This window comes from Scardinius erythrophthalmus (assembly GCF_964197995.2).
Source record: "Scardinius erythrophthalmus genome assembly, chromosome: 2".
NCBI lineage: Eukaryota > Metazoa > Chordata > Actinopteri > Cypriniformes > Leuciscidae > Scardinius > Scardinius erythrophthalmus.
Window position 1 is genome coordinate 67,707,317 of NC_138222.1, and position 20,316 is coordinate 67,727,632.

The 20,316-nt window shown below is 36.6% G+C and overlaps 1 protein-coding gene across 1 annotated transcript; it reads left to right on the forward strand.

Moving 5' to 3' along the window:
• Positions 1-1,954: 1,954 nt before the first annotated feature.
• Positions 1,955-19,145, forward strand: LOC308705922 (lymphocyte antigen 75-like; the record flags this gene model as incomplete). The annotated part of the gene is made up of 8 exons (XM_081391232.1): positions 1,955-1,991; positions 3,052-3,088; positions 8,172-8,343; positions 9,193-9,298; positions 10,141-10,179; positions 10,273-10,500; positions 18,266-18,505; positions 18,784-19,145. The coding sequence occupies 8 exons, from the start codon at positions 1,955-1,957 to the stop codon at positions 19,143-19,145; spliced, it is 1,221 nt and encodes a 406-aa protein (XP_081247358.1).
• Positions 19,146-20,316: the final 1,171 nt, after the last annotated feature.

Sequence of the window (20,316 nt, forward strand, 5' to 3'; positions counted from 1 at the left end):
CGCTAACCTCTTACAATAACAGAGGCGTCGGTTGATGATGCAGTGATAAGAGGAATCATGGAACTTGTCGTCATGCTGAAGGATCTAATAATGTTTGTGGATGTGTGAATACAGTCATGTTTTTTATTACATAGCTTGGTTGAATTCTAATGTAGAAAGCATAGAATTATTTCTTGATAACAGCCGCTGCTAAGGATAACACACCGTTGCCATGATAAACAGAGCGTTGCTATGGACACAGGATTCTAACCGTAGAGACGGAACAGACTATTTTCTTCAGCGGAAGCAATACAATCGTTTTTAAATCAATAAACTCCTTTTTAAATCAATATTTTGTTTCAAATTATTGATTTATTTGGTAGATAGCCATGCAATAAGCGGGATAATGTAGAGCGAGGCGGTTGTTATAGCGAACACAACCCATTCAGGCTGAATCAAGATCCCGACGTGACCCGATCAGCCTGTCGGAGTTGTATTCGCTATAACAACCGCTCTACATTATCCCTTACATATCATGACTGTGGTATGACACAGGGCGCGATTGCTAATGAGAGACAGACACACGAGTCCCGCGGATATTAAAGGAATGAGGATATTTCATTCTACTGAACTATCCGCAAGTGCTGAATCACTACTCACACAGGACAGTTTATTAGACAAATTAAACTTGTGAGGTAACGCAGCGCTGTTTCACTTGGTCTAACGTTACACTATCACACTAAACTGCATTTGAGTGTGTTGAAAGTTATAATGTTATTTATTGTGTTAGTTTGTTGGCTATATGAGACTTGCAGTGAGCTAGATCATAGGTCTCATCAAGTCTTAAAGCTCTGTCAAGTCCAAGTTTGTCGAGAAGCTCTTGGCATTTCGAAAACGACATGCCGATATTGATCATCGTTTTAGTTCTCCTTTTGTCCCAAAGTCTGCTTGCCATGGTCAATAATGTTTGAACAAAACAACAACCGCGTGAGCGTTGCGCTAAGCATTACGCAGCTGTCCACGTCTGTTGCCATGGTTACTATGGCAGTACTAGCAGAAACCAGGGATAACGCGGATATTACGTCATTGACAGGCGACAAGTGACAAGAAATGGGCACTGTTTAAAATTGTGAATTTCTCTGAATTTATAAATTCTTGTAAACATTTAGGATTATGTAAGTACACAATTGAAAGAAATATATTACACTGTGCAAGTGGTTTTTGGATATTTTGATACAAAATTCTTATATATTGTACCTTTAAAGAAAAACTAAAAGTTAAGTATAAAGTATCTTGTGTACCATGTGAATAGCGCCGCGGTGTGGCGGCCTCGCTCATTAGAGATAATGAAGGGACAATGAAAAGACTGTATATCTCCATGGTTTTAAACGGATTTCATAAACTGAGAATATTTGTTTTTTATATGAATTACTTAATTTAAAATAAGACAATTCAAGCTTTATAAAGACATATCTCTTGTGAAAGTGTGGCAAGCATTCACTGAGTTACAGTTCATTTTCGGATGCGTTTCAGAATGAACTTCAATGACAGGAAGACAGCAGAACTCGCATCATGTTTTTTTTTTTATTTATTTTTTGGGAAAAGCACAAAAGTGTACACTAAGTAGACACTTAACACAATCAAATGATGTATAACACTATGATAATTACTATGGACAGTCAAATCCTATACTGAATGCCGTTAAAAATAGGTCAGATATATGCGGTGCTTGCCTTGCATTATGATCATTGTATATTAAACTTGAGCATTCACTTAAGCAATGTTAGCCATTATAGACATATTTATTAAAATCAGAGTAAATAGGACCAATAAGTTCAAGCATAATAGCCAATTATAAACAGATTTCCTCAAATAAAAATTCATCCACATAAGTCAGCATGTTAAGGTTACCACGGCAACCACGTATGTGTCCAGGTTTGAACTCACTTCTAGTGTATGAAAAGTATCTGTACACATGACGGACGGCAAACATCACAAGAACAGCTTGACATGTACCGACAAGTATATTATTTAAGTGTATTCTTTCTGTTAGGATCAAGTAAGTGTCAAGTAAGTTTCATTCATAATATTTCGTCTTAAATCTGATATACAATTTCATACAGTTTTGTCCCTCATAACCAGTAGTATAAGAAGCCTAATCAAGCTTAATTGTTATTTGCTAGTTTGACATGACAGAAGAAAACAGGAAGGTTTTGTGTAGGTTGTCAATGTTTTTATCATTCATCAGCTTGAAACAAAATTGTCTTTCTGTGCTGCTATAGACCTTATGCCCCAGAGAAACAAGTGCGCAGCATCTTCAGAATATTGTCCGTTTTAGCGGCAGCTCTGTGTGTTTCTATGGCATCGCTGTGGAAGAGTAATTAGCTGGTGAAGTGGATTTACTTATTGTAGAGTTAACGAAAGTTATCACGAGCATTGTAATGTTTAAAGCAGATATATTAACAAAAGTCAGTAGACCGGGAAGATTTTAAAACGGGCAGTTCATTCATAAATTCTTAAGATCGCTGGGAAAATACAAACCGGAAGACAAAAGACAACAAGCGCAGCGCTGAAAAGGTGCAGGGCTACATAAGGTCTATAGTTGTGATGTAAGGTGTGCTGGACATCGGCTGCGGCTGGATGTAACCGATCGGCGAGAGTTCGCGTTCAGGAGCTGAAAACTCAGGCGTGAAGTCAGACACTTTCTGCTTCTTGTAGTGACGCTAGCGCTGTGTTTGCATACTTTACCACAGCTGAAGTGAAATAAATGCTATATTTGTCAAATACACAGACGCTTTAGATACTTTTCTGTTTAATACGTTATGCAGCCTACACTGTAGTACTGCTTAATACAGCGTCTGTTTATACAAGAATAAAGTTCAACATAAGCTTATATGTAAATACCAATGTAGTGGGGTCTACGTTTTTATATCAGTTATATGTTGATAAACTTGACACAATATAACATCGACTAGATGAAAAGAGATTTTACTGTTAAAAAAACAGATTTGTGAACAAACTTTATTCAGTCTCTGTTGTCCTCTTGGTAACTTTCTTCTCCTCTTCTCCTAGTGTTGGATTGGGTCATCGCCATCAATGGAACTTTCCGGTAAATAAAAAATAAAAAAAAACCTGACCACATCCAGTATTTTCCACACGATATACTTCAAGATTGACATCCACACGAACATAAAAATTAACTGGATTCTTTCAACATAACGGTCTCTTCATGAAATCCAAAAGTTTATAGACAAAATCTACAGTTTACAAATATATATTTCCTTCTTTGTATATAATACTTGCTCTTGCTTATTGCTCTGCATTAGTTGCTTCGTTAGATCAGCTTCTACTGACTCAGCAGGGCAGAGTTTCTCAGTCTTCTCTCATTGGTCAATTCTATTATACATCTTATTCAAATTATTCCTCTTTCACATTTATTTATTTTTTCCCTCCTACATTATATTTCAGTTAACAATCATATAGACATTATAATTTAGTTAAACTATATACAATTCTTATTATTAATCCTGAAATTAAGTCAGGGTTATACACAACTGAAGTGCTCTTGAACAAGACACCGAACCCCCAATCGCTCCCCGTGCGCCGCAGCAAAAATGGCTGCCCACTGTGTGTGTTCAATACTCTCTACAACTAATGTCCAGACACACTGAAGGTACTCAAGATTAACATGAGATTGACTGAAACTGAGTGTTTCACCCCCCCTTAACACAATCAAATGGTGTATAACACTTATATCATTACTATGAACAGTCAAATCCTATACTGAATGGCACTAAAAATAGGTCAGATATATGCAGTGCTTGCCTTGCATTATGATCTCTCTACAACTAACATCCAGACACACTGAAAAAAAAAGAGTAAAATGTACTTAATATTTATTTTGCGCACATACATTTGAAGTAAACTTTTAACAAAATACACTCTTAACTAAGTTAACGAAGAAAATAAGTAACTTTACCTTTGCCAGTAAAAGTTTGTTGAATAATTTGTACTTAGTGGAAGTTTAGCTTGTAATACTTTTTACTCCAATAATATAACACAGAATTACACCACACTTTTAAACTGGATGCTTTACTTCTATATAAATAATACAATAGATATAGTGCAGACACCATATCTACATAATAGAAGTAACACTGTACTCACCCAAACACACAGACCTCAATATCTGGTTCACAATACACAATGAGGATAGTCAAGTCACCTTTATTTAAATAGTTGTTTCAAAGCAGCTTTACAGTGATAGCAGAGAGATAATGCAACAGAGTTTGTTTCTGCTGTTCAGGTTCATTGACAGTTCAGAGTGTACTGTTGAAGGAGATGATGATTTTGCAATTATACTGCCTTGAGTAATGCTTGATTTGCTTTAAAATGATATAACCTGAGTAATAATAATGCTTTTGCTTAAGTAGAGATATGTAACCCAATTGTTAATGCTGAGCAGAAAATGTATGATGTGATTATTACTGTTAAGAAAACTACTTACTTGCATGAAAAGTATGTATTGACTGATTTAGAGTAGAAAACATTTATGTATTAGAAATTGTTATTATGATAAATAGAAAATGTATTAGTTAAGGTATATGTTACAGACGATTAAGAGAAGAAAGAAGAGAAAGAGAAGACGCAGACGCTGTGAAAGGATACACCGTAAGCAACTGAGGGCTGTGGTGAAGGATTTGGCAGAACTCCATGTAATGACACCAGAAGAGAGTCTGGCATCTGCAGTGGACTGTCTACGTATAAAAGACTGAGAGAGAGACTGAATTGACAGACACTGAATAGCGCAGTGTTCCTCGACGCCTGATGCCAGCTGATTGTGCCTGATTGAAACTTATTATTCTAACTTTACTATTGTAATTTTGTTAACCTTAATAAAACTTGTACTATTATTGGCAAGTTGTCGTCTACTATTGTAGTAATTGAAAAGCCTTAAGCAAGAACTGACCACAGGGAAGTCTGCTGAACAGTTTGTAAGTACCTTTTGAATACTTATAGTATCGTCCAGGTTTGACTTTCCTTACCTACCTGAGATTAATAAATGAATAGGTAAAAGGTGTAAAGATTAAAGGACACACCATAAAACAGTATATTTTTGTGTTAGTTGGTTTGATTGTCACCATTGTTGTGATTCATGTGCTGATTTTTGATGTCTGTGAAGCACAATTATTTTTTATATGAATGCTGAGTTTAAAAAGCTGATTGTTGTAGTTTCACAGTGGTGGTAATGTAGAATTTAAGTGTGTTTGTTAGAGCCATAATATACATTGTGCAAAAGTCTTAGGCATGTTAATATCCCCCTCAAATTGAATTTATTTATGATTTAACTTCTATTAACTAATTCAAATCAATATATGGTGTAATGACCCTCTGCGTTTAAAACAGCTTTTGTCCAGGTACACTTGCGCATAGTTTTTCAGGGAGCTTTGCAGGAAGGTTTCTTCAAGCATCTCGGAGACGTTCCCCCAGTTCTTCTGGACATGTTATCAATACATTATAATCATCTACTACATAATCATTTGGCACTGCTTTTTTCTATAACAAATGTGCTTTACAACAGCCAGAGAAAAACTAATGTTAAAGGGACAATAAGTAACTTTTTAGGTATTTTATTATCTAAAAGCAATATTTTTAATCATAAATATGTCCTCAATGGTGTACAAATACCTATGCCAATGATCTGACTTATCCTCGTAAACGAAGAATTTATTATCTTTATATACATAGGACGGGTAGGTCCACGGAGGCTTCCATGTAGTTCCGCCATCTTGAAAAACTATAATAGCAGAGAGGGACAAAAAGTACTAGGCCAACGCGTTTCCACAACGCGTTTCGTTCAGAGCTCGCGTCACGTGACTGAAACCAGCAGAAGCGGAGCAGAAGCGGAGCAGAGCAGAGAGAGGCGCTTTTGTCACTGCCCCGGCGAGTTTAAAAGGCTGCACTGCACGGTTAAGTCACAGGATAACGAGTCCTCTTCGTCGAAAAAGTCCACAATAAGACCGTAAAAGGAAATGTGATCGGAGATTACAAAAACAAGGGTTATTATAATGTCGGGATAGCTAATGCAGGAGAAAGCTTTCAAAAGAGACGCTGAAGTTGCCTGCTTTCTTCTCGACAGGTAAGTCAATGTTAAGGTCTTAATTACAGGCTTTTTATTTTTATTTTTTTATTAGCCTATATAGACCAGCGTTTCCCAGCGGGGTGACACGGCACCCTGGGGTGCTTCAGGCGAGAGCAGGGGTGCTGTGTAAAAAAACAATTTTTACCATCAATCTCGGATCGTCGGAAGTCTCTAATAACAACAAATAATGCGCACAAATTTATAATAAAAATGCAAATCATAAGTTTTCGGCGTTGAATTGCGGAGGTTGCGTTTGCGTGTGATTTTATTCCCGTGCCTTATTCCCAGTGCGTCCACATAAAGCTGCCTATTTTTCATTGATGCGCTTACAGTCAAATACACACGAAAACATTGTCACAACGTCCGTCTTGCCGCGTATTCACATAAACACATCGGTTATGTCCGTGCTGCTGTCAACGCAACGCGTGCGATTAATGTTTTTCAGTTTAACACGTTAAAAATATTTAACGCAATTAAAGCAGCATTTTTTTCTGTCATCCTTTGGCTAGCGTTACATTATATAATCACGTTCTTCTTCATGCAAATGCTTCTAACATGCAAGCGAGAAAATACAAAAGAGAATGCGCTGTCTGTGATGCTGACACGACGCGCGCCAGACTCGACTTCTCTTTCGCGCTTTAGCTTTGAGTATCCTCATGAGAGCAGTCTTAAATTAAATAAAGTCTTAAATGAACGTTAAGAGTTGTGAGAAAATGGGACGCGTGTGGGATCCACATGTGACAGTGCAGCAGTGACATCAGAATCAAATAACACTTCATTCATAAAAATATGCCATTAAACAATTATTTGAATACTGTCTTTATGATGTTTCTACATTAATTTGGAGATTTACTGTGAAATTATTAGGCTACATAAAATATAGTAAAAACAAGCTATCTTGTGCAATTATAACAAAATTATCCCAATAATTATCCCATTATCCCAATTATTATCCCAATAATTATCCCATACACTGAGTGAGCAAACATTTAGGTGAGATTTGCAATGGTAATTGAGCAATGTTTATATATGAATAAAAAGCCTTAATTGAATATGTCATTATGTAAAGTGATCTCTTCAGAAGAAAGTAATGATTTCCTAGATTTTAAATGGATGGACAAAAAAAATAAGAAAATAATAGATAAAAATATCTATATGACAGTAGGCCTATAAGTTCTTCCCTGTGGTATTGAAAATTGATACATTTATTTATTTATTTATTTATTGCTCAAGTCATACATACATGTTTCATTCATTCATTCATGAATTCGTAACATGCATGAACGAAGAAAAAAAAAAGGAACAGCAAGAAGAAAATCTTATGGTACCTGTCATTTATTTGTGCACATCAAAAATTAAATAAAAAAAAACCCCAGCACATTTCAAGGTATAGTATCAAAGTAGTATCTCTACTATTGAGTAAAGTAGAGAAGGCCCTATAAACAAGGTTGTAAGTTTTGTTTGTTCAAAACTGTAACATTCGTTTGTTCGTTGTGTCAAGTTGTAGTTTGTTTGAAATAACAAACCAGTTCACCCGAAGGAAAACTCGATGAAGTGCTATTAGAGGACATCCTGTCATAGCTTTTTGGTACATAATGGCTACCGTAGATGCAACACACATTTGAAAATGCGAGGCGCTAGAGAGCACTATTCATTTGATTGCAAAATACAATTTCACCACTAGATGGGAGAAAATCCCACTTACTGTCCCTTTAAGAAGTGTAACTTAAAGGGATACTTCACCGATTAGCATTAAGCTTTGTATCAGTAGAAACCTGGTAGTATTTTGGAATGATGAATGATGTCCCCCTGAGATGAGAGATGTCTGTATTGTGTGTCTGGAAAAAAACCTCCAATGACGCAAAAATCGTTATTTAGCGTCATCAGAGGCTTTATTGTCCAGAGGCGAGAGACTACAGCCATTAGGAGGAGCTCGTTCCGCATGTGTTCAACCCGCCCATAGAGGGTGCGATCTCACTCACAGAATGTACAAATAGAGTCAGCCATCTTTTTTTTTCAAGCTAAGCTAACAGGCTCTTGCTCTGTGGAGAAAGCTGAGTAGTTTGGCAGAAGGGGATTTTGAAGATCTGGTGGGCGAATCCGATGCCCGTGGCTGCCTGTACGAGCCACAATACAGCGATGAACAGATGCGGATGATGGAGGAACAAGAGGCGGCCGGAGCAGCTGCGGCTCAGGAGTGGCCTCATAGGGCAGCGAAGCAAGTGCATTCTGGGAGTTGTCTTTCATCCACATGTGCCAAAAATACATTTTCTGGCTTTTCTCAGTCTAGAAGGCTCCAACTTCTAAAATAATTTTACATTTCTACTACATAAATGACCCAATTTAAATACACATTCATATTTCCAGTGGAGAAATATCCCTTTAATAAAACTAACAGATGAATAAGAAAGAATGAGACCATGGAATATATCTAGAACAATAACACACTGTTTCTGCTTCTGTTTCACGTCAGAGATGCAAATATTGTCCACCCTGAAAGTTTAAATGTGAACCTAAACAAATGAGTGATGGGGATGTGTTTACATGCAGATGTGTTCATGTTGTATAAACTAAGAACAGCAGGAGTATCACACGAAACACAATAAGAATTTTCTAAATAAGACTAATTCTTAAAAATGTAATAATGTTTTAATGAACACATTCCAGCCAATCACAATCAAGTATTTAGATGGAGGAAATAAAGACTAATTTATTCTGAAACAGCAGAAGAAGATGATATTATTTCAGTGGGATAATGAGTCTAATAATCTTTACTAACATTAGAGATGGACTTCAGGGGAATGAAAGCTTTCATGTCTTTATCTCGTCTCTGTTGGGAATGTGACGGGTCTCAGCTTTCAGAAGAGGAAAAAAAGAAGCCTATATATGAGCAAAAACATTTATATTTTTCACAAAGAAAAAAAGAATTGCCTTCTCTTCCTCTTCATTTTGTCTTTTTTAATGCCCCAAACTCTCTCACTAGTCAAACTCTCTCAATATTCAAACTTTAAAGGCTCTCAGTAACCAGTGTCACCAGTCTTCACTACTGAACTCAACCCTTCTCTGTTCAGGTCAAACAGCAACAGATAAAAGTGGCCCAAAACAGAGAAACTCAAACATGGGCTCTGTCCAAATACACTTGGCCACTAGAGAGTCTGTGCACGCAACAGGCTATAAGTGAGCACATTTTACTGGTGCAAAGACGAGTATGTGTATTTGTAAATTTGACAACATTTGTAACTGCTTTTTATCACTTAATTAAAAGCACCATCATTACCAGTAAACTGTGTTACATAGGCACTTGCTGTACAGACACTTATTTAAAAGTTTATTTAAAAATGAAAAACTTTGAGAATCAAAATAAAGATCTGTAAACACTTGCATTTTTACAACACCATAAGTGTGTCAAATTAGGTCATCAAAAGTTCTACACACACTTGAACACTTGGCCAAATACAAGGAAAACACTATAGTAGACAAATGGTGAAGTGCAAAGATGGCAAGTGTGGATGGACGACGATTTCAAGATGATCAGGGATGAAACACGAGTTATGCAGTCCAGCAATATCATTAAAGCAGTGTTTAGTTGTGAATGTTCAAATGATTTTTTGATTCAATAAGGTCCATATTATAGACTAATACTGACTGACACAGAAGCCAATATGCAAATAAAGGGAAAGACAAGGATGGACAAATACACAAATGTAGAGGAAGTAAAATATGAAATAGGGGTTTTCAGAGAAATACACAAATGATGTGATGAGCTGAATGAGGGATGAGAGCAGATATAATAATAGCGTAGTGTAAATCTGCAGACAGAAACATCAGACTCAGGACAGAAACACACAACCTCTAAAGTAAGAACATGTTCATTCTTCACACACAATTACACTTTCTGATGTTAATATTGTCTCAATGATTGCTAAAACATTTTTTTTTATATATATATAATTATGATCATGATTTACTCTAAGATCAATATTTGAGTATTTGGGATTTTTAATGTGTTTCTTCCTCAGAAATGGAGCAAACTCTATATTTGATTCTTCTTCTCATTGGTGAGTGTGTTTGTTGTATTATTTATGGTTTTATAGTTTCATCAGGTTTGACTCTGTTATGAAAAGTATTAAATCAAACGCTCTCTTTCACAGCTCTCTGCTCCGTATCTGAATGTGTTCAGCGTCAGTATCACTTTATAAACGAGAAGAAGACCTGGACTGAAGCTCAGAGATTCTGCAGAGAGAATTACACAGATCTGGCCACCGTTGACAACATGAACGACATGAACGAGCTGAAGAAGAGTGTGAATGATGGAGGTGATCAGTTTGTCTGGATTGGGCTGAAGAGGACGGGTGTTGATAAATGGCAGTGGTCTTCAGGTGAACCTGCGCTCTATCTGCACTGGAAACCTGGACAACCTGAAACCAGTTATTGTGGAATGATGTCAAATGGACAATTTCATGATTTGAAATGTAGTGATAATCGTCATTTCATCTGCAACAACAGTGAGTGCAGCTATTTACAATTACAACAACCTTTCATGCACCATATACCAAATATAACGGCTCCAGAACGTTTTCTACTAACACACACAGCATTAATTTATAAATGAAAGGTAGCGTAGGCAATTTCCGAGAGGCTACCCTCGCAATATCAAGCTGGCTTTGAAAGCATGAGATCCCACTCTCCCTTCAGAGTCTCCAAACCCACGGCTCCTTTAAAACACAAGAACACACACAGCAGAGTCGGCTAAGCATCAAGAGAGATAGTGTCAAATTACCTCATGTCTCAAACCACATAACATTACAATAATAAATGATGTTTTTATTAACAAAGTTCAGGAGGAGCACATTCAGATAATTAACACAAATGGAGAGCACTCAGCAATCAATGATAAGAGGTGTGTGTATATATATATATATATATATATATATATATATATATATATATATAATATATATATATATATGTGTGTGTGGCGATATGAGGGCGATTGAATGATCACGGGCACGTTCTCCCATACAGAGGTATAATGAAGTCACGACTACGCCACCCCAGCATTAACCCAGCTGGGGAAATACCCATAAGCAAAAGGGCACATGAGTTCGTTTCTCCCTCCCACAATCACCAGACACGGAGACGTGAATACGTACAAAAATATATATAATTCTTTATTCAATGATCATAAATAGTTTAATAAAAAGGTACTAGAGTCAGTCAAACAATGGGGCTGGATGGCAAGGCCACTACTTTGTACATGAAGTTCAATCAGTAAACAGACATGTCGACTCTCGTGACGGAGCTGGGGTGCACCATTAGCTGGGCAGGCTGAGCTGTAGGCCTCGAATCAGCCCGCAAGGAGTACACCGTGCCCAAAACTTCCAAAGCACACACACTAGTGAAATCCACTACCGCACACTTAAAGGGAGAATTGCTGTTCCCCAGGCACAGGATGGCTAGCCTGCCCACCTTTGGGTCACCCCTACTCCTGGAAAAGAAAGAAGAAAACCAGTTAACAAGAATATAAATACAGAAAACAGCCTTAATTGTTAATGTGACCAGCAACGGGCAATAAACGCCCAATAAACGCACAAACAATGTATAGTGGCTTACCGACAATAAAGGCAGAGAGCACAAACACAAAATCAATTATATCCAAATCAAACCATAAACCAAATCTATAATGAGAAAACAAGAAAACAAACCAACATCAAAGCAGCCGTCCACAGCCCAGCTGTATGCAAAACAGCTTAACGCACAAATGCTGTCAGGAACAGCTATCCGCAAAACAGTTGTCAGAAACAGCTATCAACAAAACAAAATAGAAACAAACAAAAACAAAACAAAAAAAACACAAAACAAATGAAAACAAAACTACTAGAAGCAAAACCGCAGCGTCGAGGCCAAACCGCGTTGCGATCAAACGCCCACTTTAATGGCCTAAAATACACAAGAAACAGGATTAAAACCACACTTTTACTTAAAAGTGAACAGAGACATGAGTGGGTTTACATACCGATCAGCAGGACTTTCGTTCAAATATCCGGCAGACCATTCCCTCATCCCCTTTATTACACAGAGAAATTCACGGGTCATACATTTGCTAAATAAATACAGTCCCACGCCCGCACATACACAATACAATGGACCTACCGCGCAGAAGAGCAGCAGTCACTCACAGCACGCCGTGTTATACGTGCGATCGGATCTCTTTTCTACACTGGAACTACAATGCAGAGGAACAACCCTCGAGCAGTACGATCCGTACCTCCACACAGACACCAGCTGCGTGGAAAAGTCAGCTCACACAGAGCAAGCGGGCACCAGCAACCATGACACCCAGATGAACGCAAGGATGACACCATATCCTACCACTCTGGAAATGCCCTTTATATAGAGCTGGTAAGTCCCGCCCCTTCCGCTAATCCCCGCTGGACCTCTGAAAAATCGTCAATGCAAGTGAATGGGAGAAAATAATTATTTTCTGGTCCCGTTTGAATTGTGCCATGAATGTGAACATATGTTGTCTGTGAATTTTTAATATAATTTTTCGTGTGAAGAATGCTACAATTTAGCGTGTAGAAGTTTGATACGGTTAGACTTTGTGTGAGAGCACTTTGTGGACTACAACTCTTGCTGCTTTCGACGCGTTTGAAACGTCAACACCACTAGCACACGGACACTAGCTCACGGATCCCGCTAAACATGGCTGTGTCTTTGGTGCACTTCATCGCCTTCTTTCAGGGAGAGAACAAAATCGTTGAGGTTGGTGAAAACCACGGGTAAGTCAACTTTATGGGGTGACGTCACATGGCGACATGTAGTCTTTCTCGTTATGTCTTTTCCACAACTGCTAGCCGAAAAATCATACCATATACTGTCAAACTCGTAACACGAAAAATTATATAAAAAAATCACAGACAACATATGTTCACATTCATGGCACAATTCAAACGGGACCAGAAAATAATTATTTTCTCCCATTCACTTGCATTGACGATTTTTCAACCTAGAGGTCCAGCGGGGTTTTACGGATGGGCGGGACTTACCAGCTCTATAGTCCAAATAAGGCCCGCTAAATAATCATGGGGCGGAGTAATGCTTAAAGGAGCACTTCGCCACATATATATTCAGCAGTCTGTTTAACAGTTTAGCAGCAGCATCCCTCCAGCACCCCTTCTCCACACTTCTAGTCCTAACCACTTTCATACGGGGGAGTACTGTGGGTTCAGGCCGAGCTCAGAGCCCTCCCCCCGGACAGCACGCCAAATACACATTAAACTTAACTCCCTCTAATTGTCTGTAAGTGTAAACTGGTGAATGAACATAAACAGCATACGGAGCTCTAGTTGTACCACCTGACTGCTGTAGATTCATTTCGGCGTTGATAGTGTTGACATAGAAACACATGAATCCGAGTCTGAGGACGTGAACAGCTCCTGGTAGATAGAGTTTGACATCTCATAATTACGGTTCCTCATGGTGTGAACGCAGCAGGAGCTCGTTGTTCTGGTTCAGGAGGAACTGTAAAAGACGACTGCGGTGTGTTTGTGGTGCTCAGTGACTGTGTGTTTCTGCAAAGCCTCACAGAACGCGCTGATGATGTGTGACGTCTGCGCAGCAGGTGCATATGCAATGATTTATCAAAATAAAACAACACAAAGAATATATTTTTTTTCAGGTAGGCTAGTTTTTCATTTGCATATCTTAAGTGTAGAAAAATATATAAAGCCAGAGGTTTTGTAGACAAATTTGCAAATGTTTTAAATGTTGATTTTTGGGCTATGTGTATTATAAAAATGCTTAAAAAGAACAATACGTGAACTTTATGTAAACTGCAGATATTCTCTTTGTCAAGTATCCTCGGTCAATTTGATTTTAAGCCAGATTACAAAACTACCACAAACCCCTATTGTTCCAAAAATTATAATTAAGGTAAATTAATTGACTCACTGTATTCAAATGAGTAAAACAGAGAAGTATTATTACTCACATCATCACTACGCCTCCTTTTCAGATATCTGAAAAATGCCACTAAAGTAAGCAGCCTTTTCATGATAAAATGCTGAACTGTTTTATCTTCAATCATGGAGGTCTGCGCAATCGGGCCGTTTTGTCTATGGTGCACACTAAGGATGTTTAGACCCCAATATTATTATTATTATTTTTTAAAGAAGGTCTTAAACACTTAATTATCTTTTTCTTCTATAGTTGTAGACTAACTTTAGTTTAAAGAAGATCTAGACTACATTTCTCATTTTCATTAATGGAGATATGGGAAATATGCCATGCTTTAGTTTAGTGGATGATTTCTGTCCCCTAGTGGAAAACAATGACATTTAAAAGGAAAATGACATAAATTACCACTATAACCAGTAGATGGCAGCAGAGGACTCGTTTGCTCATACAGTGGTGCGAGTATGACGTGACTGTGTAGGTGTAGGCCAACCGGCAGTTCGCAGCTCGCTGGTTCCCTCGACAAAAACTCAATAGGGTTTTCCCATAGGCTTTTGGATTATTATAAAAGCTTTGTGATCAACAAAAGTTTATGATACTTGCACATTTTGTCGATCAAGATCATAGATGAACACAACTTATGAATTTTGAAGCATAAATGTAGTCTAAAGTTAGGCTATAAACGAACTCCACAATGGTCCCACAAACTCAAGACTATCATCACTAAAGCTTCTGACAACTCTTTCAGTTTTTATCTAAAAACTTTTTCCCAGAACATTGAGTTGGAATATAGTTTATAAGAGCAGAATTATAAGCATAATGAGTCTGTAAAAGCGGATTGAGTTAATCTGTTCGGCGTGATGATGTTTAATCTCCGACAGCCTCTGTAGTCTCATTTAGCCACTTGTTAGCAACAGCCTTTTTCAAGACATGTAAAAATCAGGAGTAGCGTAATATTGATGTATTTTATGTCGAAGAATAATGTCGAATGCAAAAAAAAAAAAAAAAAAAATTAAACTGATTTTTAAACATTGCTAAAGGACACATGTGGAAAAAATCTGTATTAAATAAAATCTTTAAAGCAGCTAAAATTACCCAGAAAACATAAACTTATTTTCTTCTTCTGGTCTATGTTGCTGTGGGTCTATTAGTCTGCATTTACACTACAGCACTAAATGCACAGGTCTACTTTGGCAAATGTTGTGTCCTGTCCATTGCTACGGTTATCACTGTCAATCACAGCAATTTCAGGAGTGACTGAGGAACAGTGTAACAGATTCATTCCCGTAATTATATATGTTTTTTCTTGGCAGTTTGGCTGCAGTTTTCATAGTCTATGCTTTGCCTATCCAGTTTTATAAAGTCCTTTCCATTTCTGGCCTCACCCTCTCTCTCTCTGTGTGTGTGTGTGTGTGTGTGTGTGTGTGTGTGTGTGTGTGTGTGTGTGTGTGTGTGTGTGTGTGTGTGTGTCTGTGTGTGTGTGTCTGTGTGTTTAAGTTTCCTCGGAAACTTACTTGAAATGAAATACTTCCATATTAATTAAAGTGTTTTCCTTACAAATTATACTGTATTATCAGCATGACAATTTGAGTAAATGTAACTGTGTAAAATATAATAACATAATTATTGTATGTAATTCATGTAATTTGTTAGTGAATTTAGAACAGACTGTGGATAAATGTCACACTTTCAATGTTGAGTCAATTTCTGTATAGAATTTTTGGTAACACTATAATAACGTTCAGTTGTAAGTCATTTATAAGTGGTTAGTTAATGATGAACTAATCATTTACAAAACATTCATAAATGAGTAGCAAGTGACATATTAACATTTTATGTATGTTTTGTAAATTGTGTTACAAGTCATTAACAATTGATTAGTTAATGATTAACTAATCATTTAAAAAACATGACTAATCATTCATAAATGATTAATTAGTGATATGTTCATTATATGTTTTGTAGATTCAGTTATAAGTCATTTAGGGGAGACCGGGGATGGTTGTAACACGGGTCAGTTGTAACAATTCCAATCTGTCCAATCAGGAACTAGTTACAAATCACCTGATTCACTTCGCACACGCTCAGTTTAGTTCTTATTCCACATGTGATAAAGTAGAGCCCTGTGGCAGACACAGCACATGTTAGAGTGGAAAAAACAATTTTGAGATAAGAAAGTTACTTTTTTTTACTTTTTTTGTTTTTGTTATGGGAATTTCTGCTTTGTAGTTAAACTCATCAAACTTTTATTATGTTTATTGTGTGTCTGTGTAGATATTTTCCATGCAAGTTGTTAGTGCTAATGTTTTGCCTGTTAGCTGTAAGGTGAGCTAGTTCATGGCTACATGACTCTGGGTTAGTTGTAACAACAAGACTCTGGGTTAGTTGTAACAACAATGAAACATTAATTTTTATTATGGCCAATACTATAGACTGACAGTAACAACTATGCTTACACAAATAGAATGTTCAAGTGTTCAAGTTCAATTTATTATGGTCAATTACTATGACAGAGTAACAACAGAGTCACACACACACACACACACACACACACACACACACACACACACACATGCGCGCACACACACACACACACTGTTCAAGTGTTCAATTTTATTAATTATTATTATTTAAAATTTACAATTTTATTATTCAATTTATTATTATTATTTTATTTATTATTTATTATAATTTTATCAATTTATAATGGTCAATTACTATGACTGAGAGTGACAAACACACTGAGACAGAGTGACACACACACATCAGTTATATTGAAAAGTCAGTGTTGAATAAAAACCTTTCAAAATATTTTTTTTGTCAAAATCCTTATTTCATTATGTTACATATCACCCCGGTGGATATCATAATATTACATCTCACCCCAGGGTATGTTACAACTAACCCAGACTATGGGGTGAATTGTAACATTTCACTCCTCGTGTTTGAAACTAAACCATGCATTTTCTATTTGTGTTGCAAAGATAATAGCAATGTCATTTAATAGCAGACACTTGTAACTAGTTTGGATCACATTTTGAACACACTGACTTCAAAGTACTACAAGATATAGACAGAAAGGTCAAAACTGTTACAACCATCCCCGGTCTCCCCTACAATTGATTAGTTAATGATTAACTAATAATTTACTAAACATGACTATGCGTTTCATAAATGTTTAATAAATGATGTTACATTTTTTTGGTATGTTTTGCTCACATCAGGAGCACAGTGGTTAAAGACTCCATGTGTTTCAGAGAAGACAGCTGTCTATACCCTCACCAGTCAGCACTTACACTGCAGTGCACACTACACTACACACTACAGTGTTCAACACCTGTTATAGATGTGTAAACACATGAATAAATCATTTACAACCCTTTCTGCATCCCCTAATCTAAAGTGTAAACTATTTATCACTTGTGAATGTCTTACACTTCATTTGTAGATTACCACTTCAAGAATGAAAAAGGCATAAGGTCTGCGAATGTTATCTACGAATGTGTCACACATTTACAAGTGATGAATAGTTTACACTTTAGATTAGGGGATGGAGAAAGTGTTGTAAATCATTTACAACACTTTCTGCATCCCCTAATCTAAAGTGTAAACTATTCATCACTTGTAAATGTGTTACATATACCTACAAATGATCTGTATGTGTATTCAAGGCATTTACAACACTTTTTGCACCCTCTAATTCAACACATTACATATAGACAAAAAAACAAACATTTATTAAACATTTATGAAACACATATTCATGTTTTGTATATGACTAGTTAATCTTTAACTAATCAATTGTAAATTACTTATAACTGAATCTACAAAACATACATACAATAATTAACATATCACTTATTAATCATTTATGAACGCATAGTCATGTTTCGTAAATAATTAGTTAATCATTAACTAATCACATGTAAATGACTTGTAACGGAATTTACAAAACATACATAAAATGTTAGTATATCACTTGCTACTCATTTATGAATGTTCTGTAAATGATTAGTTCATCATTAACTAACCACTTATAAATGACTTACAACTGAACATTATTATAAAGTGTTACCGAATCTTTTTATGAAAAAAGTCCAGTTCAAAAAAAAAAAAAAAAAGAAAAGAAAGAAGAAGAAAAAAAGGAACAAACTGATTGTTTTGTTGTTGTTGTTTTTTTCCCTAAAGTGAACAAAGAACTTGTCTTGGACAATCAGATGAAGAACTGGACAGACGCTCAGAGTTACTGCAGACAGAATCACACTGATCTGGTCAGTGTGAGGAACCAGAATGAGAATCAACAGGTTCAGAAGTTCATCAGTGATCATCAGTTATCAGGATCACAGATCTGGATCGGTCTGTTCAGAGTCAGAGACTCATGGCAGTGGTCAGATCAGAGTAACTCCTCGTTCAGATACTGGAATACTGGTGAACCTAATAATGCTGGAGGAAATGAAAACTGTACAATGCTCAATCCAAACGCTCAGGGTCAGTGGCATGACATCTCTTGCAACAACCAATATCCTTTTGTGTGTCATGAAGGTGAGCAGATCCTCACAAACACACACAATCCATCCATCACCTCCAGATATCTTAAAGTTCACGCTACATGTCTGACATGACAGATTCCTCCACAGTGTTTGTTCTGCATGTTGTTTTTGATCAGTCTCTCTCTAGTTTTTGCTTGTGGTTTGTTTTGTGTCCAGATAAACTGATTCTGATCAACGAGACTCTGACGTGGCCTGAAGCTCTGAGATACTGCAGACAGAATTATACGGATCTGGTCTCGGTTCATTCAGTCGAGATGCAGGAGGAGGTGATGAATGTGGTTAAACGTGCGTCTACTGAGGCGGTGTGGTTGGGTTTACACAACTACTGCCAAATGAACATGTGGCTCTGGTTGAGCGGAGAGATCGTGTGCTATCAGAACTGGGCTCCAGGGAACGGAACGACACCGGAAAACTGCAGCCTTACGAAGAGAAAAGGAGCAGTTCAGTCTGGAGGAGATCAGCGCTGGATCAGCCTTCCTGAGACTCACAAACTCAACTTCATCTGCAGCAGATCTTAGGAGTGAGAAGACGTCAATGTTTGTGTGTTTACTTACATTCACTGTTTTCATTCTTTACTTTTCTTATTTACTTTCATATGTTTATTTTTTTCGTTTAGTAATTTCTGAATGAATCTATTTCTGTACTATTTCTCTGTGTTGATTATCATAACATAATGTGATCTTATTAAAGTTTTCTGACATCATTGAATATTATTTAGATGTCTAAAATACTAACACAATATATGTGTGTTTTAAGAATCTCTTTGCATATCTGGTATATTTATGTGTCTATGTTTTTCACTAATCTTATCTGTATCAGAAACTGTTGAATATGATTCTGTGAGCAGCAGATCTTAAGAATAATCATTATTTGTGTCTCAGGAGAATTAAATTTGGTTTATTCTTAGAAAGGCAGACGTGAAGTGATGTCACAATAAACTGTCAAATAAATAGTAATAAATATGTAAAATGTATATGTGATTGTTGGTGTGTTTGGTTGATATTTAGGATATGATGTCACTTACAAAACATGCATATTTCAGTTTCCTGGAATAAATTAGTGGTGTGAATCTTTGCGTCGACAGCGAATCGATTTGATTCATGATTCATAGTTGTTCGATTCAGGAGCAATTTTCGCAAGTTCAGAATGATTAGATTCGAGGCGATTTACAATGAGATACAATTCAATTAATGATTCGATTCTGAATTTCTAAAGTGCATTCATAAAATTATGTAAATGCTTTTCTCTTAATGTGTCTTATTCATGGTGTGAATCACAGAAACCTTCAGTGGGTCCGAGAGTCAAAATCAAAACCCTTTTTTACATTGATAGATCATGTTAGTTATTAATGACGCGACATCACTTTATTTTATTAGCCAGACTTCTACATGTCTAATAATTGGAACCTTTATTTGTCCATAAAGCTTCATTTATTATCTTCTTATTTGTAAAACAAACCAGTTGAGTTTTTGCCACTGATAGTCTGAAACTCCATTTATTAACCCAATTTCAACTGTCTGTCTGACTTTGGTTACATGTTTGATGTTACAACCCATATTGCCTGTAATCTGCATACAGTGGTCTCATATCTTCCTTTATTTGCTGAAAAAGTTGATCATTATGTTGAACAATGTCATAGAGCGTACACTACCTTGTGGTGTACCATTATCTATTGTATATATTTTCCAA